General features: G+C 32.9%; 1 protein-coding gene and 1 pseudogene across 1 annotated transcript; both read right to left on the bottom strand.

The window, feature by feature from the left end:
- Positions 1 to 15,919, bottom strand: part of LOC134279282 (succinyl-CoA:3-ketoacid coenzyme A transferase 1, mitochondrial-like) — a 39,641-nt pseudogene extending 23,722 nt beyond the window's left edge.
- On the bottom strand, positions 12,738 to 14,290 carry LOC134279281 (succinyl-CoA:3-ketoacid coenzyme A transferase 2A, mitochondrial-like). Its single transcript, XM_062761635.1, has 4 exons — positions 14,127 to 14,290; positions 13,941 to 14,021; positions 13,600 to 13,701; positions 12,738 to 13,210 (listed from the first exon to the last, which is right to left on the bottom strand). The coding sequence occupies exons 1-4, from the start codon at positions 14,196 to 14,198 to the stop codon at positions 13,169 to 13,171; spliced, it is 297 nt and encodes a 98-aa protein (XP_062617619.1). The 5' UTR covers positions 14,199 to 14,290; the 3' UTR covers positions 12,738 to 13,168.
- Positions 15,920 to 16,888: the final 969 nt, after the last annotated feature.

Below are 16,888 nucleotides of genomic sequence, written 5' to 3'. Positions count from 1 at the left end.
GAGGAATTTTCCGCTGAATATCGTCATCTGTTTTAAAACAAAGCCATCATACATTTTTCCCAAGCAGGATTCGGTTAGAGAGGAAACTCCTTTTACATATTTTCACAAAAAAATTAAATAAATCCTCATTAACAACCTGCACCAGGCTCTTTTATACACATATTAGGACACATATTATGAATTCTGCCTCTGTCCACGGGTATAAAAGAGGGTAAATGCCAAACGTATATTTTCGTACGCAGTTGTCTCTGTTTGAAGACACTGACTCTTAAACAAGTTATCTAAATTATTCGGATATACATGTACGAGGGTTGATCCAAAAGTAATGTCACAACTTTGATTAAATTGCCATAATTCGACGTTAAGCAACAAAATTATACATGATGGAAGCTTTATTTATTTCAAATCAGGCCTAAAAAATTCAAAGGAATATGATGTATACTTTTGAAAATATCGGATTTTAAACAATGCGCATTTATGGTAGTCGCCGCACCTAAATATAACGTCATATGACGGATACGAACCGTCATACTTTTAAGCGTTTCCCCTTCGTTTCATTAAAAAATATGTGTGATTCGCAAACACTTTCACCAATTCCACTTTCTTTAAGTATTCTTGGTACTATTATACACTCACTCTTTTCATAATCAAGCCCTCTGTCAATTTTTTTTTTGAACAGTAGCATAAGACAAACTTAAAAAGTCACATGTCACTCTATCCGACTGTCTTTTTTGACAACGTCAGACACCATTGAACGTTTCTGTCCGATTTCGTATCGTTCGGTCTTGTCCTATGCTAATCATTCAGTGACCAATAACCCTCCTAAAATTGCTGAAACCATCTATTTAGATGTCTTTTTCATTCTTTATTCTGTAAGTCTGATTGATTAACGGAAATGTCGCCAGTGATGATTCCCGTATTTTGAAGCAAAAATGCATTACAAAACGTCGAGCCTTTTTTCCCCATTTCGACAATCCCTTTCTTCAATTCAACAGAGTAAAACAACAATGTTTATGATCACAAAAACCAATACCGTCATTTAATTTTCATTTTAAGACTAGAAAATGACAAGGATTGTGTGTTTTTGAGAAAAAAATGAGAGATTAGGTGCTTTTTTAGGATCTTTAATGTGTTTGTCTTTTTAATTCTAAGAAAAAATACACTTAAAAACATGACGTTCCGTTGTGACGCGGCGACACCCCCTATACTCTATGTTTTAAACATCTATAAAATAAATTCAAATAAACATTATTAAATTAAAATTTCAATGTTAATTAGATTTATATTTGTGCATCTTTTGGTATATTGTATTTGATAATAGGACGCCAAATATAAAAGATATGGACACTGTGACATTACTTTTGGATCAACCCTCGTATTAGACTTTTGAAAAAATGATAAAAACACGTTTATTTTAAACTAGCATTCTGAAACTTTATATGCAGATTGAAATAAGGTGTAAAGCTTATGACACTCTCCCCATTATTACAGCTCAAGTATGCAACGACTTGACGTCATTTTCAATTATGACGTCATACATTTGTAGTTCAGAGAAGTGCATGCAGAGAGTACACTACAATATTCTCTTGGAAGCCTTATCGTACCTGCGTGGTTTGGGTCAGTTTACGCTTCGCGGATTATAAAAAAAACTTAAACTCATGCAAACCAGATTATACTCGATAATTTGGCCAATAATTAGAGTCATTCCTTATCATTCAATTTTAAATAAAACAACTGTGGATGAAAAATTTTGTTGCTTTTTTATATGTTCAGATTTACCACGCAATAATACAACCGTAGTAACGGAAGTGATGAAGAGCGAGGGGAGGTAATAACTGATATATATATCTTGCAGACATGATGCTTGTTTACATGGGGTAATATCAGAAAAATGTTTGATGTTGAAGGTACATTTGTTAAATCTGTAATTTTCCGATTGATCCCGAGGACTGGAAATGAGGGGATTGCATGGATAAAGATGATTCAGTTGGTTGTCAAGGGAGTGTGTCCCCACATCAAACCAGAAAATCAACCAATGAGGCGAGAATAGAAACAAAATTACATTATTAACAAGTTTGGCTTTCAAGAAAGCCTGAAATGTCATCTCTTTGGCCTCAGTAATGTCACAGAATAAACCATGAAGTGTAACGTTTTTTCTATGCTATTACAGATTTTTCTATTCCTCTAGGGAAGGGGAGTGGCAGTTTACCTGAACAAATTTAGATTAGGAAAAAAGAGTAATGACCAAACTCCAAAATCCTATGTTGTGGATAGGAAGGAAATATTTTAACTTTATTTTGGGAGTACATGACTATACTTCAACTAACAGTGTGGATAATTAAAGGAGGAGGCTTGCAATGAACAAGTACAACATTGCAAGGTTAAAAGAGCTAGGGCACAAATTTGTAGATCCAATTTTCTTAAATTACCTTAATAATATCATGATTCATATGTTGCTAAAAGCATTTCACACTGAAATATACTAAATTTTTTTAACTCTTCTATCCAGAAATTATCAAAACTACAATGTTTTGGACACGTTTCATTGATATATAACTCGCACGTTCACAAAATAAACATAATCTATAATAATTAAGGTACATCGCTACTCGAATAAGAAAGAAAACTCTTAATGACAAGAGTGTCAATTATCCCTTTATAAATTTGTCAAGTTGAAGAATCTTTTGTGCCTGATTTTGGCCCACAAGCCATGCTATAATTTTTGAATTTTAATTACTTCATATTTCCTTTGGATAATCATGAGAGTGATTTTTTTAATGTAAAAGAAAATGCTAATGTCCCACTTAGCAGTATCCGTAAAATTTGTTAAAAAAAAAGATTTAGTTGGGTAAAAGCTTAGCATTCCTTTTTACCTTACAAACATGTCTTTCACGGCTTCTTGCTCTGGCAGCTGACAAAAGCGCTAACTTAAAGAATTCTGACCCTTTCCAAACATTTTCCTTAAACTCATTCCTTTGAGTGACATGGCCATCGAACCCCTTGGGGTATACAGGGAAAATAAACTAAACTTACATCAAAAGGTTTGCTATTCAAAATCAACCTTGAACAGCAATGACGGAGTTAGATGGAGCCCAGACTCCCCGATTTTATGTCCAAAATATCCATAAGATTTAATAATTCATTTTTTGATGTGACGGTGAGCCACTACCCTTTTCAGGACTTCTGGATCCACCTTTGTTAATAAACGCTTCATAAAATATAAGCACATGCACACGGTACTGTCAAAATAAAGCATAGGAGAGTGAAAACTACCATCAACTATTCTCTTTAGAGAAGTGGACAGGCTTTCGCCCATGGATGTAGGCGAAAGCCTGTCCACTTCTCTGAAGAGAATACCCATTAACATGATCAATGTAATTTTGAACTTGCAAAGCACATAAGTTTTAAAATATGAAACCTATACTTTTACATACTTAGCTTATCCAAAGAAATGAAGCACACATGCTTTTAAAATTAGGTAAGTAATAATATTTAAATGCTGTCTACTAAAATTAAGTACCGGTATTTACAAATCATCAGGAAAAAGTCCTCATTTGGAAACCCCGAACTTACAACTGTTTTCGGAATTTACAGTATTGTGTCATAACAGATCCTCCAAATTTGCGTGCATTGCGTATATACGAGTATATATATTTTTGTGCTTTAGTAAACTTTTTCTGCACACTAAACTTAAACAATTCTGTATTATTATAATTTTGGCCTCATTTCAATAATATAGGAGAAGTGATTGAATGTCTTTTTTGCCATTAATGCAATTGAAACTGCATAAAGAAAATGATCGAAACTCCTTTACTTATAAACATGAAAACTCCTTAAAAAGAATAGATTAGACATGCAAAAAAAATACTCATAATGATTCTTTGTAATGTTTAATCTTCCAATGTCTGTAGTTTCTTATGGACATTGATGTATACGCTTATAACGTTCTTTTAATTTCTGAAGTTTCTTAATTTTTTCTTTAGACATTCGATCGCTTAATCAGACTTGTATTTAAAAAAAAATGACGGCAAGTTTATAGAATGACTAAAGAACCAAAACATAAAGTTTACACAATCAATATATATCGTTAATGCGATTACTTATATGTATGTTTAAAATTTGATGCTCTTTATCTGTGAATTCTTGGATCCACGCGTCGGCCGAAGAGGATCTTTACACAGGCGCTGACCTAGTTAGAAAATTCTATCGAGTTCTGACCATCATTAACGTAATAGCCAAGAAGTTTATACATGAGAACTTACATTGCACATGTATATTTTGAAGAACCCCCACCAACCAGGCGATGTGTGTCTGACTCTCTATGATTTCTGTGCAGCTTGTTTTCTTTCTTAATTAAATAAGGTAGATCGCTCATTGTTTACATCTCGGTCTATATTTAAAACATCGCATCATCATCAAACTGAGTCGGTAAACCTCGGGTGGCCTCGCAATTTTTGTAGTGAGTGCAGTGGAGTCAGCCGAGGATTGCCGATAGATAAATGGCAGCTTATACTGGGACTTCACATCCGGAAATCAGACTTAATGTGTCATCTCTCGTGAGAGATGACAAAAAATAGAAAACACATAAAATTTCATATGTATATCACTGTTTTAAATACAACTTTACCTGGTCTCCAATAACCACATAGATATTGTCAATCAGAAACTCAAGCATTTTCTTGATGTCAACTTCAGAGTACTTGTGCATATGGCTATGTTATTCTGGAGATGAGAATTTTTGGTGTAGTGTAGGGATAAAATACATGTATATACATTTACTTTGATGTTAACATCTTTAATTTTGTTAAGACCTTGACTTTATGATACATACGTCACGGAGCATTTTGTTGTTTGTCATCATATTATGACGTCATAAAAAAAATCATTTTCGCTATAAACTGCCTCAAACATCAAACAACCGTTTATGGTAGCCTAGTGGTAGAGCGTTCGCTTCGTGATCGGGAGGCCCGGGTTCGATTATCGTTCCCGGCGCCGCGTCAATTCAGACGTAATATAATGGACTGACAATTGGTATGAATAACGTCAGTCTGCATATGACCTTAATAAAAGAGATTTTGTCATAGGCTGCTGGCATATAAATACAAAAAAACTGCTCAATGGCCCTTTGTGCCGATGGTTATTCAAAATTTGAAGGCCTTCACCGGATCATGAAACAGACTCCATATGAGAGAAAAATTCCAACATTAACGTTAAACAATATACAATCAATCAATATTCAAACATCAAACTGAATATATTATCTAGTAAAATTGTATTTCACAAAATACTTGCATATGAAAACATTATTCCATTAATTATCCAAATGGAAGTAAACAACAGTGATTTTTGTTTTTGATTTAGTTCATTGTCTGTGAACATTTTTCCTGGAGAAATAAGGCAGTCTACGTTATAGCTATTTTAAAAATGATCTAGATATGCTTAATATGTGCATCTTTTAATGAAATTATTTTTACAATCTCAAAAGGGAATGTTTCATAAGTGTTTAAAGCTTTCTTAAAAAAAGAATAAATATTGAAATAACAACAAATGTAAAAATTATATATATATCTATATATTTAAATATATATATATTCAATTTTTTTTATGAAATGTTTTTATGCATTACTGCAATACCTGATGATACATGCGCTTTTCAAATAAGTTTATAAAAATTTCCAAAATAAAAAGTAGTGTGTTTCTGATGATTACATATTGTATTTTACAAAAGTGACATATACTGACACGCAAAAGAAGCGCAACAAGCAGTTATCTACAAATGTTTGATTTTCTTATCTTATGATTTTCAAAAGCGACTAAAGTAAGGCTAAACTCACTTTTCAAAACATCAGAGATTTGATAAAAATGTAAAATGTTTATCTAATAAATTTATTAAGTAAAATATGAATGTTAAAACACACTTTCCCAGCCATTCAAGTAAAACGTCAGAATTTTGGAAATAAACAACAATTGCATTAATTTCTATATATAACAGGTTCATTAATATCAAATCTGGCTACAAATTATTCTTTGGCATTTATAAATGCCCGTTTTTCAGATATTAGGTAATTTTCTCTAACTTACAGCAGTATAGCCACCCTTTTCACTTTCGGTAAATGGACTGTTTTTAATGCATATGATACGTTAGCCCTGTTGTGGTGTATTGTAGTGAAATTTCGCATCAGCAGCTCTCCATCACCTTTACATTGATCATTAATTTTTTTGTGATGTGTGAATTTTTTGACTGTTCTGATAGTCCACCAGGATTCACTTTGTTATTTTACTGTCACCAAGCATGGACAGAGGATTGCAGATAGCTTGTGTTAGAATGTATAACAGATATTATATAAGTAGTTCTAAACACAGGCAATTCATGTGTTCTGTATCACTACTTACACATTGTAACTCCGCTTTCACATGGACCATGTGCCATCTTAACACAAGAAAAATTAAGCAAAATGATTTTTCAAAGCCGTAATTGTTTTTTCTGTAAATCAAATACAGATATAACAATATTTTTTTATATTTACAATTTTTTATCTATAAATAAAATCAATAAAAAAAAACAATATTTACAAAATATTTTACAAAAATTATCTACAATAAATATCACTTAAAGTTCTTTATATGTCCATATCCGTTCAAGTGTACCACGCGACCTCGTCCTGACACTCCCCGTTTTACGACAGACTCCTGTCAACTGGCTCCCAGTGGGTTTCCGGTCCAGGTGACGCTGGTAACACGTGTTCACACAAATGGCTGGAACAGAGCTGTAATAGGACTGGCGTGTGTCTGGAATATCTCTGGAACCTTTAGATTAAATAATATTTTAAGTCGCAAGTTACGTATACTAAAAATAACACGTCAACATTGACTACAGTTGCACTTATGGCACACCATACAAAACAGTACCGGTAATTCTAACCGAACACTATTATAATAAGGAAAACGTTAAGAATACAAAACATCTTAACAAAAGAGGTTTTTAACTATTAAACCCACAACACCGACGTATAAGTGGCAAAACAAAATAGCCTACGTGCGTACATAACTTAGTACATTGCACAAAAATAGAAGTATACACGCATGAGTAACTCTACCCAGCAAAACCTGTATACGTAAACAGTGACAAAAACATTACTTAACTCAAATTCGTACATAGCTTTACGTCTTAAATGTAGTACTCAAAACTTATATATTAAAAAACAAACTTACCCCTTATGGAGAAATGGTTACCATTGAAAATCTACTTATCTACACATCTTGGATTGTAGTACCTCAAGCATTGCATGTAAAAATCTCTGCAAACGTGGACCCCGGCTACTTGGTCAGCTATGCAGCGATTTAAATATCTCCTAACACAATAGGTCGTAACTAACCAATGTCTGCAAAACTTAACTTGAGGTTCAATAAGGTAACAAAAATATAGAGGTCCAGTAAAGGGTAAATAGAACAAAAACCATAACCGTTAAGTAAAAACAATTATAATAAATATTGATTGTGATAAATGATCATGCTTACTGTTTTGTTTGTGACTTTTGGTCTCCATCTGCCTCCTCATGGATAGACAGATGTCACTCATGGCCCCAACCTCATGTTGTTGATGATATTGTAAATAATGGATGTCACTTTGTAGCAATCGGACATAAGCTAGGTAGGCATGAAGATCATGAATGGAGAATTTCTTTTTCTCTAGCTGAACAAAAACTGGCGAGTTCAATGAACCACTGTCAATTCTTAACTTATGGATTTGCTTAGATTGTTCTTAACAGACATAATAAACTGTGGACTGGATGTAGATGATAAATTACTGTGTTACTATCACATGAGGTCAGCAGTTTTCTGGGTGATTCAACAAATTAAAATACCTCACTGGTGTCCACAAAATCTCCTGGAGGGTTTCTGGGTCTGTTTTAAACTCATCTTCAAATGGGTGTATGAGGGGATTTGTCTTAACTTTTTCATTCCAGATAACAACATGTTTTTTAGTAAAATTCATGGCGACAACCAACATCAACTATTTACTAAGCTGTATTGGATGTATGAGAAGGGTCTAGCATTCTTGCTACACAGCCCCTCCATTAGAAATTGTATTATGAATGTTCTTCATAACCCCAAACCCTCCATCTGTACAGATGTACATACTCTGATTTCTGAGGCTAAGTTTGATGTTAACATATTTCTTGAAATTCGCAGATATGACATATTAAACTAATTGAATCTACAAAGCAGTTTGAGAGATCTACATACAATAGAACAGATGATAGATTCATCCCTCCTGACACAGTATCAAGTCATTATGCTACAGAGACTTACAGCTAATGTCCTTCAGCGAACTGCTTTTATATTACACGTGGAAACTTACACTCGTAAAAACAAACTGATGTATAGAGCTGATAAAATCTCTTGTCACATGTTGAAATTAGCATCAAAGTTTGGTTGTATTACTGACATGACGTACATAGCCATGTATTATTACAAGACACTTAGATACATGGAAGCTTTATCTATTATAGAAATAATCAAGGTCAAGTTAGCACAGCCATATGTGATGAATGGGTATAATTTAGATAAAGAGATGTATAATGAGGCTGTTGGGGGACAGTCCTGGTTTATTAAGATGAGAAAGGCTGTAGCATTGAATGTCAAACTTGACAATGATATCCATTACATCAATGAATTGATACCAAAACAACAGTCTGCTCTACAGAAGAAGGAAAATGTATATTTGTTCCACCATTGATACTGTTATACATGTTAGAGATCTTGTGCAATAGACATGTAAACACAATGAGAATACAAACAGCTCTAGAAGATCTACAGACCCTAGTTTACTATGATGAGGGTCAGCTTATACCTTTACCTCTCAAAGACATATCGCGGCAGATTTTGGGGATCTGTCAACAGGTGAAAGGGAACCTCCAGGCCGCTCTATACTCATACCAACAATCTCTCAGACAAGTACAATACAACAATATACAAGCAGCTACACATATAAGAATGGAGCAATAAAGTTTCCTTCCGTAAGATTACTTAAATAGTAAAATAAATGTCAAACATTTATGAAAAATTAGCTGATATGAATAAGAATATTTAGATCCTTGTATTTCTCATTTCAAAGTCTCTGAATCATTCTTTATTTTAAAATAAGTGGTCCATGGGCATTAATGCGCACCAGAGTAAGTCACATTAACCCTTGTGTTCTTCAGCAGATTTTTAGAGGTATTTATCCCATCTTTATTCCAATGAAAATGTGTCCCCATGTCAAGAAACCAATTTTGATCCACAAAACTTGAAGACAGCCCCGGTGTAACATCATCGTTTAAAGCGGTTTTGATGTTATGGAAATCTTTTCTCTGCATACAAATCTGGGCTTTAAAATATGACTCAAAATTATGTCTAACTTTAACCACATTAAATATTACTTGGAAATAAATGAATCTATGATTTGTTTATTAAATGAATTTCAACAATTTTTTTCCTACATATTTCTAGGTAAAATATTATATTATCAATAGTGACCCCAACATATCCCAAGGGGTCGTAATTTGAATAAATTTGCATCTACAATACCTGAGGATGCCTACACATAAATATGATCATATCTGGCTTTGCTGTTCTTCTAAAGAAGATTTAAAAAAAAATTCTAGGTGTTCCTATGTAAAACTTTGATCGTACCTTGTGGAACCGCCCTGTCCCCAGGGGTCATGGTTTGAACAGATTTGAATCTACACTTCCTGAGGATGCTTCCATATAAATATAAGTTGAATACAAAGTTGAATCTACACTATCATAGGATGTTTCCATATAAGTTTCATCTTACTGTCAGGGGTTCTAGAGAGAGATTTATTGAACATGTCACCAAATTTTCAGTATTTCTTAACTATCTCTTCTCCAATGAGGCTGTGGCCCTTCCTTTGAACAAAACTGAACACCCTTCACCCAAGGATGTTTTGTGGCAAGTGTGGTTAAAATTGGCCCAGAGGATCTGAACTCCAGTCGAAAATGTAAAAAGTTTACAGACGGAGAGATGAACTACAGACAAAATGTGTTAAGAAAAGCTCACTTGAGACTTCAGCTCAGGTGAGCTAATAAAAACAGAAGTGTTCAAATAGCTAGAACAGGTCAGTCAAGGTCAGATGTATGTGACCTTGTAATCACTTACTATATGCCTTCTATACTTTTCTTTTTCATTGTTACATAAGTCAGGGACTCACATGTGGACCAAACTAAGGTGTAATTTGTACTTCATAAGCCATGTTCTGCTTTCATAGAAAATTATTCTGATGCCTGATATCTATACTTATTCCATATAATATATACTGTAAATAACTTTTTATTTACGCAAACTTTATTTCATGTAATTACCCAAGACAGCTGGCCTGCTTGTGAAAATTCCATTCTTAGGTATATTCATATTTCTAAAGATAATATAGAGCAAAAACAATTATTTGTGAATAATGAGACTCAGTAATAAAGAGATAATGAAAATGAAGTGATCTAGAGTTACTGTAGATGATTTAATCATCTGATTTATAAACTCCTCAATTTTTTTTCATTAACTGTCACTAAAACACCAGCAACATGTATCTCTTTTTCCTCCAACAAAGTCAACAAAGTTTGTTAAAAATAATGGTTACAAATAGTTTTTTCCCCATTTTTAGATTTAGTAAAGAAAGTCTTTTAAATCTTTCTGATAATAATAGTTCAAATTTCATCATTCAAAGTGCATTTTTGAACAAAAATCAATCTGATTTCAAGTAACAGATTTAAGTTATTGATCGTGCTCATTAGCTGAATAAAAATTTTTCAGTCACATGACGTCCACAGAAAGTTGTTATTCTCAGTCAAAAATCACTTGTAACATCTGAGCCTTTAGATTAACAAAGAAGGCACTCAGACTAATGCCAGGTAACAAACCTTAAACAAAAAAATAAAACCAACACACATATGGTTATCAACAATACACAGAAATCTGCCAAGGCAACAAAACTTAAGGTGGTAACAAACTCTCAAAAGTCACCACATAATGATACAGTAACTGTAAGGAGAAACCAACAGACTGACAGACAGCAGCAAATTAAACCAATGTTCCTGCCTTCTTCAAAGGAGGGCATAACAATACACTTAGCATACTTAGTTTGCTTACTTAATACCAATAGGCAGAACAAAAAAATGCATTTCAACTAATCAGTGATAATCAGTATAGTGCCCCAAACCCCACAGGAACCCCGGCTTCGGGATCCATACCTTTCATAATTTTGGAAAAGGCCTCCTTGCTCATCATAAATGTTTGAGTAATACCAAGGAGCAGATTTTAAAGCAGTAATTCATTTTCAGTATTAACCATTAGAGCCACCCCTCCTGCCTTTCCCCTCTATCATATGGTATCCTTGTCCAAGCTGGGGCTTGAAATTCACAATTCTGGAAGAAGGACCCTTGCTTATTGATACAATAATTGTTTCATATTTCTATGTATACTTTTAATTGTAATTTTTTTTTAGTAATTAAAGTTTAATTTTATAAGTGTGTGCTACTGTATACAGTAATAGTATAAACTGTATAATACTGTATAATTGTATAAATGTGTAGTTATGTAGTATATAATTTTATAACTGTGTAGTACTATATTATTGTATAACTGTTTAATACTGTATCATTGTACAACTGTGTAGTACTCTATATTGACAGTTATACTGTGCAGTATTCTATTCGTGGCTACTACAAGGACATTATAAACAACTACACAATTATTGTTTTCATGTGGTTATAATCCCGACATTCCTATCTTGTCATCTCAATGTAACATTCTTTAGAAAGGCCTTTTGCCCTCAGGGTTTTTATTTGTAAGGAAGTGTTTGGAAATAACATTTATTTCATAAAAATTTTCATAAGCATTTTATGATCTGAAAATCCAATATTTCAAATGCATGTACATGTAAATTGGTTCTTTATGATATCATAAATGTACATGTATGTGTAGTTCAGTGGTCATTGTTAATTCCAGCTATCCTACACTCTCTAACTTTATCACCCTGAATCACTATTTGTCATTGTCACTACAATGATTATAATGACAATTACAACGACAGTAATTAGGTTGGAGAACAGATGATTTTTTTTTCTTCTTCGTGGCACTCTGATGTTTCTGTGCCTCTTGTAGCTATTGATTCCCACTCTGTACATCATCTACCGCTAGTTCAATTTATTATAAACCTATGTGTTACAAGAAAAGAGAAAGAAATAGTACAGAAATATCACTTTTATTCTGAAACAACTCAATTATCTCAGAATTCATCATCAATAAAAAAAAAATCATATGATTTATAAATGCCCTCAGATATAAATATTCAATTGTACATGTGTTAATTGTACTCATCTGAAACCAAAATATATAAAGAATATTTTATTTTCTTCTACCTTATGTATTAAAATGTTTAATACTAGTATAGACCAAGGACAACTCATTATTTGGAGGAAAAAAAGTAAATTCTCAAGACTCTATCAGAAAAAAGGAAATATATCATGGAATAAAAAAAAATCAATTAGAATCATAATAACTTTATAGTTATATAATTCATTAAAAAACTTGTAAAAAGTTGAAGAGTTCAAAATGCAACAACTCAGTGATTGAATTTGATTCATGTTTTAAGCCAGATGCTATGGCATTCATAATTTTGACACTTAGTTCATCTTTAATTTAATTTTATTGAATTGGACAGATTATGTTTGTAGGTCATACACATTGTACATCCTTAATTAAGCAGAGAAACGACTAATGAAACAATGTTTTGAAGCCGTTCAAGTAGATATTTGTTTGTGAAGAGCACAGAAACTCAGAAAATTTTTATTTATTATGCAATACCTTAGTTGACTATGATTAAAATCATGTATACAAAAAAAAATTGTCTTCTTCTGTGAAATATCACTTTTGCCAAGTAGATGAGAGCAAGGTTAATTTATCCCTACAATACATAATGAAACATAAACATATTTGTCTCACAATTATTACATGAGGCTCAGATCACAAAGAGTTGAGTGTTTTGACCTTTGACCTCTACTCCAGTGTTAAGGTCTATAGCTCTCATCATGCCACCCTGTTTATAAGTCTACATATCACATATCAGACACACACATTGACGAGACCAGCAGTGAGTTGTCTCCCCATTATCTATGTCTGAATCTGCCCCATTACTTTAACATCTGGAGCAACCTGAAAAAAGATTAAGGTTAAATAGAATTATACGGTACTGCTCTAGACCTGACATGGATCTGGATATAGAAATAATCTCAGTCTCTGGTGCAGTCCTACAGAGAATTCTCAAATGGATATCACAAGATTATTTTCAAATATGGCAGATTTTGCAAATTGCATACACATTATTCATTTGATAATAAATGAATCATAAAGCACTATTTAAAGGCAATATTTGTTATCAAAATTATGTAAATTTGATTCATTCAATATTTTTTTCTAGTTTAATAACCTACACACATGGAATAGTTTGTCATTTAATTTTTCATTAGTTTGAAATTTTTAAAAGAAATTCACATAACTGTATTTAACTCATTTATTATCAGGAGTACTTAACTTGTACTTACTACAAATTCACAGTTGGTGGCACCAACAATGCTGGCGGCATCTTCGTTTTCTACAATCTCCGTTAAAATTAGTCCCTTCTGTGAGTCCACGTCAAACACACACTGAAATATAAAGTATTATAATCAAACACTCACTGAAATATAAAGGATTATAATCAAACACACACTGAAATGTAAAGGATTATAATCAAACAAACAATGAAATATGAAGGATTATAATCATATTCACCATTAAGATATATTATAATAAGGAAGGCCTCTCCCAGAGTTATATTTTACATTTTTACAGAATCTCTGCTGACAGATTTATATCATTATGACTACATCAGTGAATGCCATACCTTGTCTGTGATGATCATATCCACACAGTTTTTACCCGTCAGTGGCAAATCACAGCTGTTGACTATCTTACTGTTTCCTTTCTGAAATACATTAACACTCATTAAACTTATACTGAACAATAATCATGCAACAAACTTATTTACAAGGTTTTGAACTAAAAAATGCAAGTCTGAAGATTATATAACCTTGTCCTGGTGCTCCATTGTAACAATAACCTTAGTTTTGTGACTGGACACCAGATCCATAGCTCCACCCATTCCCTTGACTAACCACCCTAAAAATATATAACAGATTAGTACAACAAGGCAAACAGTTCATTGAATAAGTCATAATCACATAAATTTCCCATAAGAATTGAATTATGATATAAGAAACATGAAATAGAAAAAATGTTTTCATAAAGAGTAAATTAAGTTTTCATTTCTAAATTATAATCAAAGTGAAACTTCATTTCCTGATATACATCCTTTAGCTTACCGGAATCATTCAGTTGGCCAGATCTCCATAACGAGAAACTTGTAATGCCCCTGGTCAAGTTTATATGTCCTCTGTAAAAAAACAATATCGTCATAAAACTAAAATGGTTAAATTAATATGTCAACTGTAAAAATGGATTATGTTTTTGCAAATATTTGACAGCAATGCCATTAAATGTTTTCTTGTAATTAAAAACTTTGGAAGAAATAGTCCAATGATGTATTTCTTTAAGAAATACAAGGTGTACTCTTGAACTTGAAATTTGATGGAATAATAATGTAAGACTGGACCCTTTGTGATTAAGAATACCATTTATATTAACTTCATCAATTTATTTGTTGGCATATTGAAGTTTAAGGGAAAATAAATTGTTTTAGCTGCATTCTCTTCAGTTATATGTGAGGGTTTAAGAAGCTTATGATTGCTCGATTTGATTTGAGTAATAAACAAATCCTCGAAAGATAGCGAAGGAATCGTCACTGGAGAAGAAAGAGCTCCCTGGGATGTTGGTGACAGTCTGTTTGCCTGCGTTGATCAGATCTGGGTCAACCTCACTGGGTAATGGGTACGGACCCTTTAATATTACAATAAATATTTTTCTTCAGAATAATAATGGGACATAAAATTAATATCAAATCACAATTATCTCAGGCTAAATTACTACACATAATGCAAGATAATTAGGAGACTAACCAATCCCATAATTCCGTTTTCACTCTGTAGATGGACGGTCATTCCTGGTGGGATATAATTACTGGCCAACATCGGCATTCCAATACCTAGATTGGCTGAAAGTATTGACCTGAAATATTACCATTTAGATTTGCTGAAATTATATGACCATAAACAAGCAACATTCAGATTGGTTGAATTTATTTTACCTTGAATATCAATAACTTTCAGATTGGCTGAAATTATTTGACCAGAAATATTAACAGCATTTACCTCGTTTGAAAGTATTTGACACGAAATAAAAACAACACTTGTCTACCATATATTCCATCATGGAACTCCGGCGCTGCCCGCTTTATGATTCTGTTTCTCATTTCCGCGGCCTTGTCATTTGTCTTTGGTTCCTCTTTACCTCTGTCCTTGTTGTAAATCTCTGTAAGGAAGAGAATTCAGTTAAAAGACAGGGGATTTCGACTCTAAATTTTCCTGTTTTATACATTTTAACCTCTGCCCTAAATGTGAAGTTTCCTACTTTTTCTACCTTGTGTACCTTAATCTACTAACCTAAAGATGAGATTTTCCACTTTGTTTGCCTTATGTGCCTTGATCTACTAACCTGAAATTGAGGTTTCCTACTTTTTTGGTTTTGTGTGCCTTGATCTACTTACCCAAAGGTGAGGTTTCCTACTTTTTCTGCCTTATGTGCCGTGATCTACTGACCTAAAGGTGAGGTTTCCCACTTTGTCTGCCTTATGTGCCTTGATCGAGGCAAAGTCACATGTGATGGCTTCGTCCATTATGTACTTAAATTCATTGAATCATCTTACCTGAAATACACTGGGGTGATGAGGAAGCATACAGAATATTCTACCTTGACTAAGTCAGTGATACATTATGACGTCATAGTAGGCGAGATGACGTCAATTTTACAACACAAGTTTTCGTAATAGTGGTATTTAGAGATGTAATTTCACTCTAGGAAATGAATAGAAACGTCTAAACATTAACAAAAATAAAACGTTTTTATTTTGTTTTGCTGTATCTGTCATTTTGATTAAAATATACCATCAATGACGTCATATGTGTACATCAAGTAACTTGGGTATTAATCTTGTCGTGTAAAGAGAATTTGGCGGAGAACGGCATGTACAGAGGTACGTAAAATGGAGTTTAAAAGCAAATACCGTGAATATTATGTGAAATTCATGTGGAGTTCAGTTAATTAAACAGGTATGTTAATTTATTTTATCGATTATTTTCTCTTTTGAATACAGTCAGTTATAAAGTATCCTGGTTGGTTTTTCCTCTGTCATTCCTGACAAAAATAATGCAGTAGAACAACAATAAGCTTGATATTTCAAAACATAAGATTTGTACATATGGAAAGTTCGCCTTCTAAAATACTTGGAAGGTGCTGCTAGAATCCCGAGTTAAGCAGGGTTGTACGAAAAATTTCGGTTCATATGTATAAAATTCAAAATATCGGTTTCGTGCGAATGTGTGGAATAATTATTTTACTGACAGGACAGTGGGATTCTAGCAGCACTTTTTATGCAAAATAGATGTTTTTCGACTATATTATTTACTCAAAGAATTTATGAAACTTCGGGGTATTGTAGTTCTGTTAGCTTTTTTTTTATTATTAAGGAACATTTCGCTATAAATAGAAGTCACGTGATGCAGTGGTGCTGGTGCACGTCTTTGCGTTAGACACTTTTTTTATCTTTATGCAATAGTTAATTATTGTTAACATTTATCAGTGGTTTGGGTAAATTATCAAACTTAATTTTCTTTAAAA

This window comes from Saccostrea cucullata, unplaced genomic scaffold (genome assembly GCF_032062105.1).
Source record: "Saccostrea cucullata isolate Sc308-1 unplaced genomic scaffold, CSIRO_AGI_Scuc_v1 ctg384, whole genome shotgun sequence".
NCBI lineage: Eukaryota > Metazoa > Mollusca > Bivalvia > Ostreida > Ostreidae > Saccostrea > Saccostrea cuccullata.
Note: the sequence above shows the minus strand (reverse complement) of the source record. Positions and strands in the feature narration are given on the sequence as shown.

Coding starts and splice junctions, on each gene's coding strand:
- LOC134279281 (XM_062761635.1), bottom strand. CDS start 14,198: ATGGGTGGAGCTATGGATCTGGTGTCCAGTCACAAAACTAAGGTTATT. Junction 14,022..14,126: donor CAATGGAGCACCAGGACAAG/GTTATATAATCT, acceptor AATGTATTTCAG/AAAGGAAACAGTAAGATAGT. Junction 13,211..13,599: donor CCACCAACTGTGAATTTGTA/GTAAGTACAAGT, acceptor ATCTTTTTTCAG/GTTGCTCCAGATGTTAAAGT.